This window comes from Carex rostrata, chromosome 13, assembly GCF_964058835.1.
Source record: "Carex rostrata chromosome 13, lpCarRost1.2, whole genome shotgun sequence".
In the NCBI taxonomy this organism is placed as follows: Eukaryota; Viridiplantae; Streptophyta; class Magnoliopsida; order Poales; family Cyperaceae; genus Carex; species Carex rostrata.
In genome coordinates this window covers 11,852,793-11,872,509 of record NC_135930.1, presented here as the reverse complement: position 1 = coordinate 11,872,509, position 19,717 = coordinate 11,852,793, and the positions used below count along the sequence as shown (strand labels likewise).

General features: G+C 34.4%; 2 protein-coding genes and 1 long non-coding RNA gene across 9 annotated transcripts; all 3 read right to left on the bottom strand.

Annotated features, from left to right (window-relative positions):
• Positions 1–2,168: 2,168 nt before the first annotated feature.
• Positions 2,169–3,321, bottom strand: LOC144563833 (uncharacterized). Its single transcript, XR_013514491.1, has 3 exons — positions 3,108–3,321; positions 2,909–2,950; positions 2,169–2,562 (listed from the first exon to the last, which is right to left on the bottom strand). It is a non-coding gene; the product is annotated as an uncharacterized LOC144563833 (long non-coding RNA).
• Positions 3,322–5,715: 2,394 nt separating this feature from the next.
• Positions 5,716–6,935, bottom strand: LOC144564254 (uncharacterized). The gene is made up of 2 exons (XM_078313837.1): positions 6,651–6,935; positions 5,716–6,582 (listed from the first exon to the last, which is right to left on the bottom strand). Exons 1-2 carry the CDS (start codon positions 6,874–6,876, stop codon positions 5,855–5,857), a joined length of 954 nt encoding a protein of 317 aa, XP_078169963.1. The 5' UTR covers positions 6,877–6,935; the 3' UTR covers positions 5,716–5,854.
• A 1,203-nt stretch (positions 6,936–8,138) lies between these two features.
• On the bottom strand, positions 8,139–17,605 carry LOC144564081 (ubiquitin-protein ligase). Of its 7 annotated transcripts, none has more exons than XM_078313588.1 (19): positions 17,347–17,603; positions 17,013–17,063; positions 16,800–16,920; positions 16,210–16,351; positions 15,942–15,991; positions 15,747–15,835; positions 15,262–15,349; positions 15,129–15,165; positions 14,439–14,563; positions 13,665–14,151; positions 13,139–13,393; positions 12,543–12,700; positions 11,674–12,003; positions 11,060–11,306; positions 10,820–10,875; positions 9,714–9,794; positions 8,858–8,902; positions 8,665–8,733; positions 8,139–8,579 (listed from the first exon to the last, which is right to left on the bottom strand). In XM_078313588.1, exons 1-19 carry the CDS (start codon positions 17,562–17,564, stop codon positions 8,418–8,420), a joined length of 2,811 nt encoding a protein of 936 aa, XP_078169714.1. In that variant the 5' UTR covers positions 17,565–17,603; the 3' UTR covers positions 8,139–8,417. The 7 variants fall into 7 exon arrangements, 6 of the variants coding, with proteins under 6 accessions (XP_078169714.1, XP_078169715.1, XP_078169716.1 ...); XM_078313589.1 differs by having other exon boundaries at positions 12,543–12,688; XM_078313590.1 differs by having other exon boundaries at positions 16,237–16,351.
• Between the last annotated feature and the right edge of the window lie 2,112 nt (positions 17,606–19,717).

Here is a 19,717-nt window from a genome sequence, read left to right as displayed (position 1 = left end):
TGGTCTAAATTTTATATTTTTTGTACCCATCTTAATAAATAGTAAAAAAATTCAGAAAAATGTAAAATTTGGTCTCCAAGTACATATTAATATGGAGAACAAGATAAACGGTTCGGATCGACTGTTTGAACTTTGAAAATAAAAATATGTTCATTTTACAAATAGGTCCTTATGTCCATAGAAGCATCACTCCACACACACACACACATATATATATATATATATTAACTTGGGGAGTTCGTAATTGTCGATCAGAAAATAGTTTTAGCCTGGTCAAAATACGTATTTCCCAAGAGTTGGGTAATATAATTTATATGGGACGTGAATCACGTGATATGAGTACTCGCACTCTCATCCTCCATTATCCTCTCAATTTTATTTGTTCAATCTCATCCACATTTCTCATGATCTATAAGGAATTTTGCGAATCTAAAACCATGAACGTCTTCTACGCAATTTTATCTTTCAAATGAGATCCACGATGACATACTTTCGAGCTCGTCATCGCACAAGTATTTATACTTCGTCATTGAAGTATTTATACCTAATATTTTTCACATATGACACTGTTGACATTTAAAAATATTAATATCAAGTATTACAAGTATTTATACCTATGTATCGAAGTATTTATACCTATGTGGTCAACTATTTTTGTTAGAGAAAGGTTGACGCAGGGACGATTAGGGAAATGTGATGCGGAGATGCGAGGTCCACGATTAGAGATAAAATACTTACAAGTATAGGTATAAATACTTGCATGATGAGGTATAAATACTTGCACAATGAGGTATAAATACTTGTGTGACGATGAATCCGAAAGTACGTCATTATGGATCTCATTTGAAAGATAAAATTGTGTAGAATACGTTCATGGTTTTAGATTCGCAAAATTCCTCATAGAACGTGAGAAATGCGGAAAATATTGAAAAAAAAATCACTTCTAAAAACGTGTATGATTCTTCTCCCATGTAGTTTGAGTGGTCCCTCTATATAGTTATATCAGGTTAGACATGCAAGTATTAATATCTTAATTTGCAAATATTAATTTATTATCTTCTAATTATTTATACCCATGAATTTAATTAAACTTGGAAGATCATAGTGTTGTGAATAAATTTAATTAAACTAATTAGTTAAGTTAGTTTATGGGAAGTTAAAATATGTTTAAGAGATGGGGGTACAATGCGGGTACTGGAGTGTGGGGATTGAAATAATTATTCAATTTATATATCGTTGGTCTTCTTGTGCTTTACTGTTATTTTCAAAGTTCAAAATAAACAATCTGAATTGCTCAACCGTGATATTCTATCTATTAGAAAAATAGTAAAAAAGAATGAAAAAAAAATGAAAAATTATTGGTCTGAAACATACCATATTCATTCGTTTAACTGCGATTATAAATTTATGAGAATGTCATATACTAACGTGATAATTGCAATTTTAGTTACATAAATGTGAACAGTTATAAATTTATCAATCTTACTAAAAGGACACTTCACCATTTCCAATTGCTTTCGAGTGTCAATTTCAAGGATGTAAACAAAATTAGTCAAGTACTCACGTTGCAGTGGAGATTAAAAATTTGTTTTAATCAGTTATTTCAACTCCCCATAGATCAGTTCGTTTCACAAATTAATAGTATTACATTATTATTATTTTTCATTATATGAAAATTAATATGTTATCACTTCTTTTTTGGAAATTATCTTTTTTTTTTAGTTTTGTAGGTCTGAAACTTTTATTCATTTTCAATAAAATAAAAAAAGTGAAATGGCATGCAGTGAATAAAGTTACTGAATAAAGTTCTAATACAATTATTCTGATACATCTACGGTTCACATATATGACAAAGAGAGAATAAATTTCAAAACTTTGCATTAAAAAATGTGAAATTTATCTGAAAAATCTTACTATATCAGGGCAAAGAAGCCAATTATTCTGATACATATACAGTTCACATATATGACAAAGTTCTAATACAATTATTCTAATACATCTACAGTTCTAATACAATTATTCTGATACATCTACAGTTCACATATATGATACAGTTCTAATACAATTATTCTGATACATCTACAGTTCACATATTTGACTGTTTGAACCTTGAAAACAAAAATAAGGATATGGGGTATGTGGGAGCACAAAAACAATAGTGCATCTAACCATGTTCTAATTAGATATACACTTACGTATACAAGTAAATTGAACCATTTTCTCTCAGAAATTAGCCTATTAAAAAGGTGAAAAGTCAATTAATTGTAAAATTAGAATTTTATAAATATAAGATGAGTTCTAACTGAAAAGGCAATAAATTAGATGAATTTGTAAGTTTTTAAAATTTACATATTTTCAAAAGGAAAATGTATAATTTTAAAGATTTAAAAGGGTATACATGAAATTCATTTCTGAAGGGATTTTGGGCTCCACGCCTCCATCGAATCAGCAACTCAACGCTTCCACTCTTGACACAGATGGAGCATACTGGTGGCCATGGGGACCTCCCTGACAGATCCCCACTCTATCGGCTCTCCCCAACGCTCTTCTCATCACCATACTCTAGAAGATGTAAGTAATAACAAAATATTTCTCATTTAACATATAAGACATTTGGTGATATGCTTCACATCACAACAATAAAAATACCGACAGTTGCTTAAAATATACATTTTCTTAACGAATTAACAAATTTAATTATTTGGAAAGGGAAGTTGTTGCATTTTGGACTTGCATCTATGAAATTAGGCCAACTGATATCAACAAAGGCTTAAAAATTTAAAAAGCCCCAACGAGAAGGAAATGCTCTGTCCAGTTTCAGTAATTTGGGTATTTATTGGAATGCTACCAAATGAAGGAAAATAGCAGAATTTGGTCAAAATAAATAGAAAAGATTGAGATATCTAACTTTCTTCTTTATGGCTGGAGCTTTCACATCTTTCTTTCAGGCCTGAGAAGTTGAAAAGGCTTATGAGACACAATGCATTGCAAAACAAAACAAAAAACAAATCGAGATCTCAGACGGATGAAGTAAGGAACATAATGCAACTAAAATGAACAAGAAAAATGAGCGAGACTTAGATCAGGAAAGAGATACTATGTCGTACCATGGTGGCGCTAGATAGAGGGTTAGGGTCTTCGACTGGAGAGTTAGAGGTGGCGCAAACCCTAGGCACCTGTCTCTGTCAGTCAGGAGAGAGATAGAGAGAAGGAGTGCTGATCAGCTTCACTGTTTCCTCATTCCTCATCTCTCCGTCTCTCTCTCTTTCTATCTCTGACATGCCTAGAGTTTGTGTTTCTTCTCTAGGCAAGAAAGGAAAAAACAAACGGAGAAATGGGGGGGGGGGGGGGGGGGGGGTGGAAGGAAAAACCAAAAAAGGCTGAGCACAAAAAAGTAAGAAAACGCGTGGAAAAAGAAGACTTAAATATTGCACGATTTACGTGTCTTTACATGTAGCGATTTGATGTATAACTAATTTTAAACCTAAACATGAACGGATACATAAATTATATACATAATATCTCATATTCAACATGATGGTTTACAATGGTTGGATTTGCTGGATGGAAGGCTGAGATTCTCTCTGGACAGATACACCATTCAGTCGACTTTATACCAACGTGCTATTATAGGAGTTCTGATAAGGATCCCCTTCATGTATTTTTGGTAGCTTAACAATTTAATCCCTAATCCCAATACAATTCGGCCACAAGCGCATGACCTTATTGCTTAGTAATTTGGGTATCGAACCACAGAGAGGTATTGTAAGTACTAGTTTACCGGTTTTCAATAATCTAGACAAGCAAATATTGAGTGATTTTTTTATAAACCTAATTATAAAAATACTGGATGAATTAACTAAATACAGGATGAATGATAAACTAATGCAGACTAAATTCCAGAACCTCAGCCTGAATTCTAAACAGAATGCAGGATGAATTATCTGAATGCAACTTAAATTAACAAAATGCAAATTGAATTCCAGAAACAGAAAATGATGAGAAAAATCAGACGGAATGAATATCTAGAATTATGGTTTCACTATGATACTTTTAATTATGTATTTCTAATTGTTTTTCTAATATTTGGGTTGCAATTGTTGAGGGGGTGTTATCCTAAGGTAAATGTTTATCCACTTTTGTGGCTTCGCACCGTATCTAGATTAAATAGGTCTCCTACGTTCGTGGCTTACCAGTTTTAATCTAAACCCATTAAGCTATTTGATAACCCGTGTTTTTCCCCAAAAGCCTTTTGGACTACTTTCGTAGCTCCGAGTACTTAGGTTTGTTTATGTTGTTCTAGTAATTCAATTTCTCCTTTCGGTCCATCACCAAATTTACCTAATATTGTTTGCATAACTATCGCTATTTTAAAAATTACTTCTAATATAAATTTCTCCTTTCGGTCTCAATTAATTATTAGCGGATTCCTTAATAAAATAAGAAATAACTAAACAAACCATTTAAGCATTCATAAACAAATCAACATCACAACCACAAATAAAATTCAAACAACTAAATTAACATAACAAAAGTATCAAGTTACTCCCATATCCTTAGATAAAATGTTTAACCAAGCATACTTTCAACACAAGTACAAGTCATATTTAATTCCATTAAAATCAGAAAAATAAAAGAAGAAGGGAATAATAATGACTCCCTTAAATTAGACACGGCTTTATGCTTCCTTCGATTTGCTTCTAGCCGAACTCTTCAATCTTTGATTGCCTTTGGTCGACTTCTCCAAAATATTCCAAATGTCAAAAATAATGAAAATGCTAAAAACCAAGATAGTCCCTCTAATTTGGCAGAGCCGAATATATATTCTACTCTCATCCAATGAAAACTTTGATAAGAAAATCAATTGCGCCATATACCCAGCAATTCAATTGCCTTAATTTGCCATAAATGCGCTATAATTAAATCAATCTCTAATTAATAGCCCCTGCCAAATATCGGCCACCAATAAAAAATGTCTTAATTGAATTAATTGGTAAGAATTGGTGCGGCAGCCAAATATGAAATGCATCAGTTGGTAGCGAAATCATAGATCCATTTATTTCTTCATTTGGCTTGATAGTCTTGATCTTCTGTGCACATGCAGATCGCGCGGTTTCGTGCTCCAATTTTGCAATAATTAACAACTTGCGCAGTATCTTGTGTCTCGACTAACATTAATTAAAAGTGAACGAAATGATAAATAAAATACAATAAATCATGATAATTAGGACCAATTTTGAGCTTAATCATATGTCAAATAATGCGTCAAGTTATGGTTCATCACCCCTTTCTTTAAATTGATTATATAGAAACAAAAACAAAGACAAATTAAATTAAATTCGAAATCTGCCAACGCCAATCAACCTTGAACAAAAGTACGAAATCATAATTTTTTTACAACTCATCAAGTTCACAATTTCCATCCATACAAAATATGACACTGATGAGTTTCAAGTTTCAACTAAAGTTCACAATGTAGTTATCCCGTATCGGTATTGTATACTTGATACAATGTGGATAATATATAATGCCGCAAGGAAATTAATTAAAATACTCTGACCCATTTTTGGAAGTTGCTTCCATGCATGGGTAAACTACATTTAAAAAAAAAAAATGAAAGATAAACTATAATAAATTTTGTGGAATATGATAAAAAAACTAAAATATATATTTGAAATATTTGCCCCATAAAAGTAAGTTTAAACATGACACTTATTCGATTCATGATCTAAATATCTTGAAGTTCTTTATTAAATAATGGATATTACATGGTTCCAAAGGCTTACATCCAGTTTGTCTCTATTTATGTAAGATACTTATTATTAATTAATAATCATTTTTAGCTCGAGGCTAATTAAGCTGATCTAGTAACCATGACAATCTCTGGGTTGCCACGGCTCCCAAATTGGGCAACCTTACAATCAGTGGAGTATATACCAGAAGACACGAATCTCGGTGCGCCACCCATCACCGGCATCTTCTTCGTGACATCCATCTTATTAACATAGTCTGGTCGGTATGTCTGGCCCAGCACACCATCAACAGTGTCAGCGAGTGAGTGAAACTTGAACGATAGGTCGAGGTGGGCCAAGCTGTCGTCGGGTCCCACCCCATAGTTGTGTATCCTCGACTCTTCTTCCGTGATAGGAACCGCATTGGCCATGATGGTGAAAACTCCATCTAGTTCTAGTATGACTCCATTGGTACTGGCGGTTCGCATGACTGACAAACCAGGCACTGAGCTGGACACCCACCTGGTGTTCACCTCTGCAGGAATGTAAACAGGCTCGTCGTCAAAGGTAATTCTGAGGCGGTCAGACTCGTCGCTCCATGTCACTGTCTTCTCTACACCAATGTAAAGGCGGTGATTGACTCCGAATAGTATGCCGAGGGCCTGGACCCAGGTGAAGTCACGGTTGAGGCCAGGATTGTGTTTCCCGATGAAGTGTGCGTTGATGTGTAGGTTGGGCTCAGAAAGGATACAGTAATCACCGTCCTTGTGCCCATGGAAGTAGAAGATGTTTCCGTCGCCTCCAGTGAAGCGCGGGTCACCACATACGGTACCCGGAAACAGGTCACAGACTGCATATATGCATCGATTAGTTTCACAACAGGATGAAGATTGCATTGATATAAGGCTAGCTACTTACAGCATAAGGTTCTGCAGTCTGGGCAGGACGCAATGCACTTGTCGCGACACTTGCTAGGACAGGTCGCTACGCATGTCGAGAAATTGCCTTTGTTGTCTTGACATGAGAAGGTGGTACGTTTGCCATGAGGATGTAGTATTATAGTCCTATTCCTTCCCTGCACCTCCGAGAACGTGGCAGCCGCAAGAAAGAGGAGAAAGATGAGCGTCCATGAAACTGTAGCCATGGAGGAAAGTGTTAGATATATATGTCGATATATAATTAAATTAAACAAATTTGTTTGTTTGTTTGTTTGTTTTGAGAATGAACATTATTCAGTTCGTTGGTTCATATATAGAACAAATGCTCAGGTTGAGTGAGATTGAGATAGCCACAAGTACCCATGATGGCACATGCAATCATGCATCACTTGAAGGTTTTCTGTCACTTTGTGTAACATTTAAGATTAACAGTTGATTATGCTTTGGGAATTTTCGAATTCTCCACAGCCAGATCGATCAGTGTGGATGTGGTGAAAGCTTGATGTTATTATTGTAACTATACCACTTTTGAGCAGGACGGTATCTTTATTTTGAGAAATTAAAGGAATTAATGAACCCTAAAAAATAAACACAATCAATACTTATGAGAAATACAACATTCTATTTTCGCCAATCCTTAAGTTGAAACTTATTTTATATGCTGAATTAAGTTGCAAATTACAATTCTGGTCACCTTGCAAATCTAGCATACAAAAGCGATGAATCTACCTACAAATAATAAAACTTTTATTCGGAAATAATATTTTTTGTGGTCTAATTCTCGAATAGTTATTTTTTATCTCCGCAAATAAAATAAATGCTTGTAGTGCTCATTTTTTCTGGAGCATTACAAAAAAATAGAAATAACCTATCGTATTGAAATTTTTATATTTCATCTTTATTCAAATTTTTTTAGTAATTCATCAAAATAACAGGACCATTAATCCGTTATAGTCTACAGTGTCTCCTTTCCAAAATGGACGCTGTAGTTACACCTTCGAAGAGGAAATGGGTGGGTAAAAATTACATTTCTGGTTGTGCTCTGACCTCTGGGTGGGTAAATTTTTAAAAGAATTGATCACAGGTTATCATAAGTTACAATAATAAAGAGTTGAAATATCCAAATCTTGGTTCACGTGAAGGTAAGGGACTTGAGATGCATTTTGTAAATTAGAAACGGTGCAGAAACAAAAATATATGTTGGAGACCTAGTAAAATCTGTCTTATTTTAATGAATATTAAATTTCGACACCATGAGTAATTTTCTGTTTATGCTACAGAAAAAGAATTTGGTGAATCTCGTTTTTTTTTCAGATAAAGTAATTTTTTATTTACAACATCAGAAGTTATCCGCCTCTTTTTGCAATAAATTTATCAACAATGTCTTTTTTTCGGAAATTTAAAAATATAACAAATGTCCATAACATAACATAACAAATCAATATATTCATTTTAAAAGTCCAATCTTAACCGCTCAACATGCCTATAAAATGTACTTTTGAGATCAAATTTGTCAAATTTTACATTTTTTAGAACTTGTTTATTCTTTTTAGATGGGTAGAAAATCACTTGATCTAAAAATAGTGATTTTCTACCTTTCTAAAAAATATAAAAATTGGCTACTAAGTATTTATTCATACGAAGATCATATTGAATGATTCGAATCGGTTGACTGGTCTTTGAAAATAGATATATGGATCCATAATACTAACTGATATGCACTACAGTAGCCTTACTCCTTTCAACACTATATCCTTTCTTTCACTATGGATGTTTGAAGGTCTGTGTTACCATTCCACTGGAGAATAATTGTCTCTCTGTGTACCGGTTTTACAATTTCAGCTTTCAGCCCAAAACTGAGCTTTTGTTTCCTACACCGACTCATTTTCACAGTTCGCAGAAATGTATGCTGCACAACGGAGGGGCATAAAGAGGGGGTTACGATAAAATATCATTCCAACAGGGAATTGATAAATTCTGAAAAGGAAACTTACACTTGGGCTGTCAAAGCCTCCATCACAAGCATCACACAAATCCAATGCCAATATTCTCAATTGCAGTAGCTTTAAGACAACAACAAAAATTAAGATAGAGAGAGAGTGACATGGAAAGATTCCTTGGCAGGGGCTGCCAAGGTTTTAAAAGAAAAGAAAAGAAAAAGAGTAACATGGAAAGGCAAGTCTGTACCTCTGAAGCAGCATCGGTAATAAAAGTCTTTGGTATACCACCTCCCTGCAATTTAGGTTCCGAGGAAAAGCAGTTATCAAACAATTACAATGAGCATGTACAGATAATATATGTAAATGAAATAATGGAAAAGATCAGGGGAGATTTTCTAACATAGTTATATGATAAATATTGAAAGAGTTATTCACCATTATACTATAAATTATGAGAGAATTTTGCAATTAATTTTGACTATAAAAAGTTACTTTCATATCCATGTCATTTATTTTTAGGAACCTTCAATAACATAGCATGGCCATATGATTAAATGAATATGAGCTGTGAGCTTAACCTCTGAAGCATTCAAAATCACTTCTAACAACCAATTTAAACCATTCAACTTGAGAAGCCATGTGTCCATATTTTGAGTTATTTTCAAGTTCGTTTTGAGTTATTATAATGTACCAAACATTCGAAAAATAAAGTGTTTGAATTGATTTTGGAACGTGAACACATGGCTCGTCAAGTAAAACAAGTCATCAAGATCAATGGCTTGAAATCATCATTTGAAGTCGATCCATTATTAGGAGGTTAATCTCACAATACTCTTGGCAAGCTTACTCGCTTTACTCTATCCAGGCATATGGCATCAGTTAGGTGTTTCTCAACTTGGAAGTTGGAAGTCAACTTCAATATACTTGTGATAGCAAGCATGAAAGTAAATTAATAGATAGGCATTATATATTAATTTGGTAATGGTGTTTGATAGTTTCTTCTGGAATGCATATCCTTCCCCTCTATTCTGAAATAAAATGGAGATACCAATAACCCCCATATGAAACATGCAATAAACCCAGATATAGTTATGCAAACTCACATTATGGCGAAGGAGAAGATCTTCTAAACCTTTGCAACTTAAAAGAGAGGAGACCCCATTTTTCGATAAGATTCCACATTCCTAAACATTTAAAAAATACAAATACAAATAGTATATTAAATACCAGTGACTTTGATGAATTTAGAATGTCACAACAATAAGATAAACTATTTTGACTTCCTTTATATATTTGGCTTCTCACTATTTGATAAATGGGAAAAGATCTAAGTCGCACGGGAGTGATTGCCTAAGGCTCGCCCGGGAAATTGCATGGAAAATTGAGAATTCGCATGCACTGATTTTAATGCGCCGGAAAGCGTGAACCCTCTACAAATTAAAATTTGTACATGGTTTACCCTTTCCGGCGCATTAAATACTCGTATAGGGTTAACCTTTTCCGATGCATAAGAAGAAGAAGGATAAAAAAGTACATTGGAGATCTTTAGCGATTTCTCTGGGTCAAGATAAGTGTGAACTTTATACAATTTCTTTTATGCATCTGACCCTTTCCAGCACATCAAAATTCGTGTGCCGGAATTCACAATTTCTGTGCTAGTGCCAGGCAAGCATTAGGCAATCGCTACTCGGACGATAGTCAGCACTCCTCTTGAAAAAAAACTTGATGCTGGTTGCGACCTTAGAGAATGACTCTCTTAAACAAAGTTGTCCATTTTTAGCTTTTTCATTTTGCTTGCTTTGTGTCTAATTGCACATTTGAGATAAAATGAACTAGCTTGTTGATCACCACTGCAATATAAAATTCAAGGATAATTGGTGCACAATGAGATTGAATACTAAATAATTAAGATAAAACTTCAATTGCACGATTTTTGACCAAATTGCAAAGTACCAGTGATTGTGTAACAAACATTTCCTGGGTCATCTTTTTCCTTTTTTTAAAAACCTTCGCAGCTTGCGAAGTCGTGAGGGGGAATCAAACTCTCGATCTTTGGGTAACCAACAGGCCTAAGACTTTTTCCTAACCAACTATGCTACCTCCCCTTTCTCCTGGGTCATCTTATCTACTCTTTTTGTTTTTTAATCATTCATTTACGGTTTAGAGTTTAGAAATAGAGAGATGGGCAAGGAATGAGGGTAATGAAGACCTCTAAATGTAAAACTGTTAGTCCAGGCCAACCAGCTGAAATGATATCTTGTGAATCTGCAAAAATAATGCAAAGTTGAAATGTCAATCCCCAAATTATGAAAAAATGATTCTATACCTCTCAGTTGTTTACCTTAACTTGTGCATAAATATTATAGTGCCAGAGCTATATAACCAAATGAGTAAAAGTGCAATTCTTAGTAACTGGTTTTATAAGTTTATGAAAACAATAACACTCAACATGAGTCGAGAAGCTGGCACCCAGACAAAGAGAGCTCAGTCAAGCTACGGAAAGTGCTCGTCAGGAGAGAAAGATGGTCATTTGTCATCCACTTGCACACCCACTCCAATCTCAATGCGGTCAACATCAAATTTTGAGGGACCTCAAAGCAATGAATGGTCAGATCTCCCAGACAGCATCGCAGCTCCAACCCTTGTAGATGCTTGAGTGATGCTAGTAAGTTTTTTATTACGTCATCTGATGTAACCTAATGAAACAAATTGAAAATTATCAACAAATTATTACAGTGCCCCTATTTCAGTTTATAGAAAGCCCCTGGATCAACAACAAACTGAAAAAAAAAGAGCACAAATCTTTTGGTCTGATAGAGAACTTGGGACATACATATCTGATATAATTTATTAACTGATCTAGCAGTTTATTAGAGGACTCCACAAAAGGAGAGCATTTTAATATAATACAATTCTGGTACCCAATGCACTGGGTACCAGCACATACTGTTCAGAAGTTCACTATATAATTCAAAATCTTGAGTTAACCATTCGGTCTGGTATTTTCAAATATACGAGCAGGAGTCTAATTCTCAGGTGTATTGCTTAAGCTAAAAAATTAACCTGGAACCGGAGAACCAAGGACTCTATTAAAGGGCACAAAATCGGGAGACAATGCAAAAATTGAAGGCCTGGAGATGCACCAAGACCCAATGTAAGCTCTCTCACTGTACTAAACACCAGCATTTCTTCAATTAATACAGAGAAGAGAGAGAATCCCCATCCAAAGGCCACCTCTTCTAAATGGGTACAATTGTCAATTAGTTCACACAATAGAGGAGAGAATGAAGAGTTGGTGGTGAGCTCTTGATGGAGGTTAGTGCAACCGGTTGCTTTAAGGCACCTCAAATTGTGGTTTCTTCTTATAAGAGGCCTCAGTCCCACCATGGACACCTAAAATATACCTCAAAAATATGCTAGTGAGAACTTTTTCCTATTTGGGCCTACTTGTCAGTTGTCCACTGTAAGTAAAAGAGAGATTAACTTGAATTATGCATGATCAAAGCTCAATTGAGGTAACTAGTTTTGTGTAAATCAACTTATCTTTTATTAATGGCCTCTTGGGTTTATATAGAGATTACATCTTACAATCAAGTCCCTTGACTTTCTCTATATTCCTATTTTACCGATAGGTCCCTAAACTAGATACAAAATACCAACAAGGTATAACTTTCAAATTATATTGGAATCTGAACTAAATTGGGTTAGATCGAACAATTGAGGGTAACTGGATGTAACTGGGTCAACAGAAGAAATAATGAAGCTAGACTAGCTAGGTAAATTGCAATTATTGTCAATTGACTATGTATTAAGGGTAATTTGACGTTCAAGTGAGGTGTTATTTAGAATTGTGGATAAAGAATTAACCAGGATTAATAACTTAAAAGAGTTAATGAAGCTTAATCTAGACAAAATTAGTAAAAGAAAATTACCTTGGTGTCAGAAACATCAAGTCTCTCCAAAGATGAGACAGTGAAGTTAGAAATAGCCTCATCTGTCAGAGAAGTACCTCTCAAGCTCACTTCTTTTATCATAGTCATGTGGCTCAAAAGATGTGACATAGCAAACTCATCAACACCTGGGAATATTTCTTACACTTAGTAAGAAGATTTTCTAATTAGGATCACAGTGCATTTACATCAAATACCTACATTATAATTTGCCCTTATCACAAGAAGTCCACCTTTCATAATCCTAGATTTTACAAAACTAAAGTAAAGTGGAGTCATGTTGATAAGGTATAAAGGTGAACATTTTCAGATGAGAATATGAAACACTAAACAACAATCTAGGCATCTCTTGTTTGACAATCTCTGGTTTTAACAGATCAGTGTTTATTACAGGCTCAAGCAAAATTTTCAAAAATAGTTCAATATTATCTGTAATTTACACAAAACACCAACAAACAAGGACACATGAAAAAGTGTTCAAGTTTCCAAATGTGTTTTTGTTCAGAGATATCCAAAAAAAAAAAAAAAAAACTTTAAAAAAACTTTAACTTGTGATATTAAGTGACACACAATCTTACCTTTACAGCCATCCAAATGGAGACGCTGCAACCTGGACGCGATAGTTGGACAACCTATTGGGTTCTGACAGTCATCAGAACAAAGGACTTTGACCGATTCCTTGCCAAAGGATGTGTAACAGAGAAGCAATGAATGGATTGACAAACATTTTCTGAGAAAAGCTGCAATAGCCAGGTCTGATAAGCCACTGCAACTTGTTATGTTTAAGTATGATAGCATCTCAGTCAGGTTTGAGAGTTCTGAGAAGTGTCTGTCTGCAATAGCAAAAAGTCGTAAAATAACCACAATTATTAAAATAAAGATGTAAGATTAGAGTTCCTTTTTACAGGTGACTCTGTAGACACCATGTGTGTAACGAAGGATTTCTTGCATGAATAGTTAGTACCATACCTTTCATGACCTGTACTACTGGCTCGCTGCTAAGCCTTTAGTCATGATAAAGGTTATGTGTTTAAGAGAAGGAATCAATGTCCCAAACCTTATCCGCAAAATAAAATAAAAGAGTAAATCATAAGAGAAGCACACCATTTAGGTCATTATGACCTTCCAACGTCAATTTTGACAGCCATGCAACACATCGGTTATCCACCACATCAGCTGCTATTACAAGTACATTTTCTCTACCATGACCAGACCATAGGAAATCTCCAGCATCAAAACCACGGGAAAAATCAACTTCATGTAAAGTAGGACAAGAATTTATCAGAAAATTCAAATCTTGAACCCTAAACTGAGAGCAATGGGAGGCTCTCAAGATTGCCAATGAAGGAAATGCACGACTTAAAAATGAGATGGTGCAATGTGCATCCAGCTGATGACACCCTGAGATATCTATTTCAAGCATATTTGGAAACGAGACAAATTTGTTATCTAGGCTTTTGAAAGAATGGCGCATGAAGGAAGAGGAAGAGTTCAAAATCTGTTTGATTAATGAGAGACTTGTGTTGGGTTTAAGCAGTGAGATGAGTAACAGGTTCTCTGACATCTGCGGACAGCCCGACAGCAATAACTTCTGAAAAAACAAAATGAGCATCAGACAATTACATTCACGTAAAGACAATGGCGAAACAAGGACTGATCATTGCTAGTTGCAGCAAGTTCAAGTAAGCACCAGCTGTTAGTGGAGTATATTCGGAACTCTCTTGTACCGAGTATAGTTTACCCCTGAAGTTACCTCTTGGAATTGGTACAGCACCGTAAAAGTCGGTTCCAGTACCAGACAAAGGCCAATATGGAAGACTTGATTGGGTTATAATAGTGAACAATATATTTATTGACCGGAATAGAACAAAAATTTACCTTTGAATAGTTTGTTATACGAATTTTAAATTGGTTGAGTGAAGTTAAATCTTTCAGCTTTGAAGCAGTATTAAGAATTGCATCTACAGCTTCATTTCCAATTTCAGAGTAGAATCTCCTGAGGCCTATACACCAATTCGATTAGTAGAACAGACTATCTCAAATATGCAACCAGAAGTAACCTCACTGATGGCTACCCTTAATCCTGGACTTCAAATGGAATAGTTTTTGGTTAATCAGTTTAAACTTGGGTTGGTTTTTTTTTTTGAAGCATAACAGAATAATAAATGAGCAATAACTGAACTTGAACCCCACCATATATGATATGACTGCTTAATTAGGTTGAATCCATACTTAATATAACAAATGAAGCAATTACAGAGGAAAAATTCAGTTCATTTGGAATTAGTTGTTCAATTAAGGGTTGACTTAGGTCTAATAGGATAACAGAGGGTCATCTGCACAACTGAGGGATGGTTGTCGCGTGCTTAGGGTAAATTATGGTCTACTTAGGGCCAAGCAAACAATGGATTAAATTGATAAAAATTGAGGGTTCATTGGGGCAGACTGGGGCCATCATGAATCTTAAGTTGCAAAACATTTGTCAGAGCTCGTTTGGCCACTTGGTGGAATGGTTCAATACCAGTATATACCAGTGGATATTGCAATCATTGGTTGAAACAAGTGTACCTGATGCAAAACTCAAAGGTAGCAGACTGCTTCTGACCTGAGCATCATCATATAACAAAACATCCAGTAAATTTCATTAATGAAAGAATACAATGATTGGTTAGAAATTTTAGAATAGATATAGAAGGCTCACCTTTCTAAGCAGGGTGAAGCTGACATCACTAGAAGATTCCGTGTTCCCCGAAATCCATTCAATAAGGGCTTCACACAGTTGCTTCTCACTTTCGCAAGTAATAAAAAAGGATAAGAAACAAAAGAGGCATTTTAACTTTAAAGTCTGACGGCAATTTTTATTGGTAGAAAGTAGGTCTTCATACTGCCATACTGGTACTGAATGGTCCTGTACAATTAAATGTCGACCAAGCCCCAGTTTTCTATTACTACCTAGTTGTGTCATTAGTCCCGATTTCACCGATCTATATCACTAAATCCTCAATTTTGCATCAAACTCCAAATGATTTTAACAATTTAATCGTAATTTTGCAACTCAAAATAGTCCCTCCACTAACCTTTAGACATAGTGTGGTGCATGCTAGTAATTTATCCGACCAGCATGGTATAAATAAGAAGCACAGATACGACAGATGGTTCAATCTAAAGTACAGAGGTAAAACATACCTATAAACAGTCAAATCAGGGTGCTCAGTGCATGCCAATAGCATATCAAATGGTACTTTACAGAACAAACTAGATTTTACGACATGTGCCTATAAAGAAAGAAAGAAACATATATTAAGTCATAGATAATTCAGTTTCATAGATATAGAAAATAAAAAATGGTCTGATATGCTAACTACATAAAATGGTACCTACAAAGTTACGTGCCACACAAGCTATGCACTCCATTTGAATAAATCCAACACCTGAAAATAACAAAAAATAAATATACAGATTTAACCAAAGCATACAATTCATTAACTAAGTACATTATACAGGTGATATCAGCCTGTACCAGAGGCTTACTCTTTTAGTACCATTCAGAAGCTATATTTTTCTCAAAGGATTGTTTGATACTCACTAGATACCTACTTGTACTAATAATTAATAAAATATGAAGTAAAAGTTTTATTTAAAGATATACATTTCTCTTTGCTGTAATTCCAGGTACCGAGTAAATATTCCAAAGATAGAAGATGGGAAAAGAGACCCGTTTCAGAACAAACTCGTCTGAACCAATCTTCACATGCACTTAAGAGAGCATCAACTCCAAAGAACAATGCTCCCTGCTTAATATAACAAATTTATTTTAGTAAATGATATACAAAAGGTCAATCATATATATCTCCTACCAGCCTGTCAACCTAAAAATGGTTTTGTATACCACATCCCTTTAAATGCAGTATTTTTATAATATATACCAAGTAAATTTATCTGACATACCATATGAATAAGCTCTTCTAATTAATATAACCATGGTACTGGTTGAGACGTTGAGTATACATTGAAGCCTCAAGTATCATTTTGATTGTGCAAGAAAGCTTACAAAGATCCAAGCAATGAAGAAATGAAGAAGCAAAACAGAAAGAAAAAAATAAAAAAACCTGCAAAAAGTCTGGCAACATATCTATGCTGCCTGGTATAGTACTCAAACCAGTAAAAATCATAAAAGCATAAGTCAACAGACAGAAACCAGCAATTAGATTATTAGAACGGGAAGAAACAAAATCAAACCTCAATTAGAAGGAGAAAATTATCAGGCTCAATATGGACAGAACAGCCAAAAATGGACTGTAATATTTGGAGAAAGATCTGTGGATCCCACCCGATAGAAATCTTCTCAAGGCTTGACTCACTAGATACAATTATAAATATATATAAACATACAAACATTTCCTTACGAATCAAATATTAACACATTTGTCGAGTTTGAATTCATAGTGTCACCTAAAGTTTCCATCAAGAAGAGCACAGAAGTACTTAGATTGTTGTACAAGCCTACAAAAAAACATATATATATCTTTTACAATGACATAAATATTAAATATAAATCAAAAGTCCAAAGTTATACATAGTTTGTTGAAGTGTAGGTTTCCTTCTATACACCCTTGTAAAGCTTTAATATAGACAAAACAGCAATTCAGAGCATATCATAAGAGCATCAACAAAAGTAAGGAAACTTTATACAATGGTACTTCCCTTCCAATTAAAAATCCCCAGGGTACTTACGCAAGAGAACAGAAACTAACTAACAACAATAATAGAAATAAGTGATAGGTGCCTGGATCGTTGAGCTGTGATAATGAGAGAAGAGGACTGGAGGAGAAGAGGCAGATCCCATGATTGGATGTCAAAGGTGGAAACACAACTGCAGCTCTCCTCCTGTAACTCTTGCGCACGTGGAATCGGAGTTGTGACCTCAATTGCCACGGTCCCATCCTCCTCTTCTTCTTCTTCTTCTTCTTCTTCTATTTTTTCTTCATTTTCGGCCATGGCCATTAGAGAAATCAGAACTCACAATCCCAGAGAAGAAGACTCTTCTTACTTTTTTCGATGTTGATATTGATTATTGACCTTCGTAAAGGTCGAAATATTTTCTTACCAAAGTTTACCCTATGGGCCTTCAGGCCTTTTGAAATCTGGGTTTAGTGGGTCGGGTTTCATTCTCAAAAGTTCTCACCCATGGGTTCGATTTGGGTCAGGAAAATTGATCCATTGAAGAGCTTATGAAGTAATACCTGCACCATAACATGTCATGTCCTCAAACATACTGAGGTTATGATACAGGCTGTTCCTGGTACCGGGCAACGGCACAATATCATATAAATATCAGATAAAAGATATTAAAAATGCTATTTTGACTTAATGCAGTGCACAAATAATAGAATCAAAATGAAAAGAACATGTAACTTATGCTGCATGAAGCCGAAAACAACCATAAGCAGCATTTCCTTGTACTGCTAATTAATTTTATCTTGATGAAAAATAATTAAAGAGATGGAATACAAAGATGAACCTAGAAAGAAACGTTAGCACTCCCTTTATTTTTATTTTAAGGAATAAGTATTAAAATTGAGGTCAACCAAACAAAATAAAATAAAATAAAATAAAATAAAAGTTTGTGTTTGTGTCTGTGATGTGAAATTATAAGAGTGGGACTAGGATAAAGTGCCTATGCATTTGCACGGCATCGTGACTGGTTTACTACGGGTCAAATTTGCATAGAATCTTGTGCAAGACATAGGTAGACTGCTAGAGCGCACCTAGAAAGAAGATTACACTACTGGTCAACTATTGTTTGGCACTTGGCAGAGTTGAATAAAGGGACTTTTTTATCAGAAAATAACAAAATTTATTTATAAACAGGGTCACGAACGAAACTCGCGATGCATAGATCAAAACCCCAAACGGATAAAAGATGGGGGAATTTCACGTATACCCCTCAAAAACTTCAAAATTACGTATTCCCCCCTCTAAAGTTTAAAATTACGTATTTCCCTCTCTAAACTTCAAAAACTCACAAATTTACCTATTTTATTGTATTTTATATTAAAACTCATTCTAAAATCTTAAAAATACCCATTTTATCTTTTATTAAAAGCATATAAAGCCCATCAAACTCAAAATTGAATCTGAACAATTTTTCTACCGTTCAAACTGCTTTTAAATATGTGTGTGCAAGATCAGCATGAATCTTGATGTGAACACGCACGTATATTAATGTGATGTGCACAGATCTTAATGCGGTGCGCACCAATCAATATTGCTTTAAGATCCGTGCATGCTAGATCAACACGAAATTGAAGCACTATGCACAGATCTTAATGCGATGCATACAGATCAAACGGTAGAGGAACCCTTTAGATTTAAATTTGAGTTTGATGGACTTTATATGTTTTTAATAAAGGGTAAAATGGGTATTTTAAGATTTTAGAATGAGTTTTAATATAAAATACAATAAAATGGGTAAATTTGTGAGTTTTTGAAATTTAGAGGGGGAAATACGTAATTTTAAACTTTAGAGGGGGAAATACGTAATTTTGAAGTTTTTGAGGGGTATACGTGAAATTCCCCCATAAAAGATTATTCAGGTTGGCAAAATAATATAGTTTTAAGGAGTGAGTTTATGATGATAATTATATGTTTATTGTTTGAATTAATAATTCTTAATTTACGACAGAGATGCAGATGCCTTTGTTAATTCCAGGCGAATGAATTAATGTGCAGAGAGATTTTAATGCATCTGGTTCCAAATTTTTAATTTTCTCTTTGTATATTATTTTAATTTCTCTTTAGTAAACAATGCTTATGAAAGTGCTAGCTAGAAGAAATCTTGGGCATCTATACCTCAAGTTTATCAACTCACAATTAATTAACTTATGAATATCTCCAGTTGTTATAATACTAAATTTTAAGCAAGATTAGCCAATTGTTGAATGGATCAAAGTATTAATTTGTTAGTAATATATAGTATAAAATTTTATAATTTTAAATTATTTTAAGGAAGAAAATTTTATTGTTATAACATCACATAGTTATATATTTATAAGTAACACATTTTTTTTTAAATCAAATATAGATATATGTTAGTCAAAATGTCATATATAACAACTCAAGGGCAGAGTCATCAGGGGTCAAATACATATGAGTGT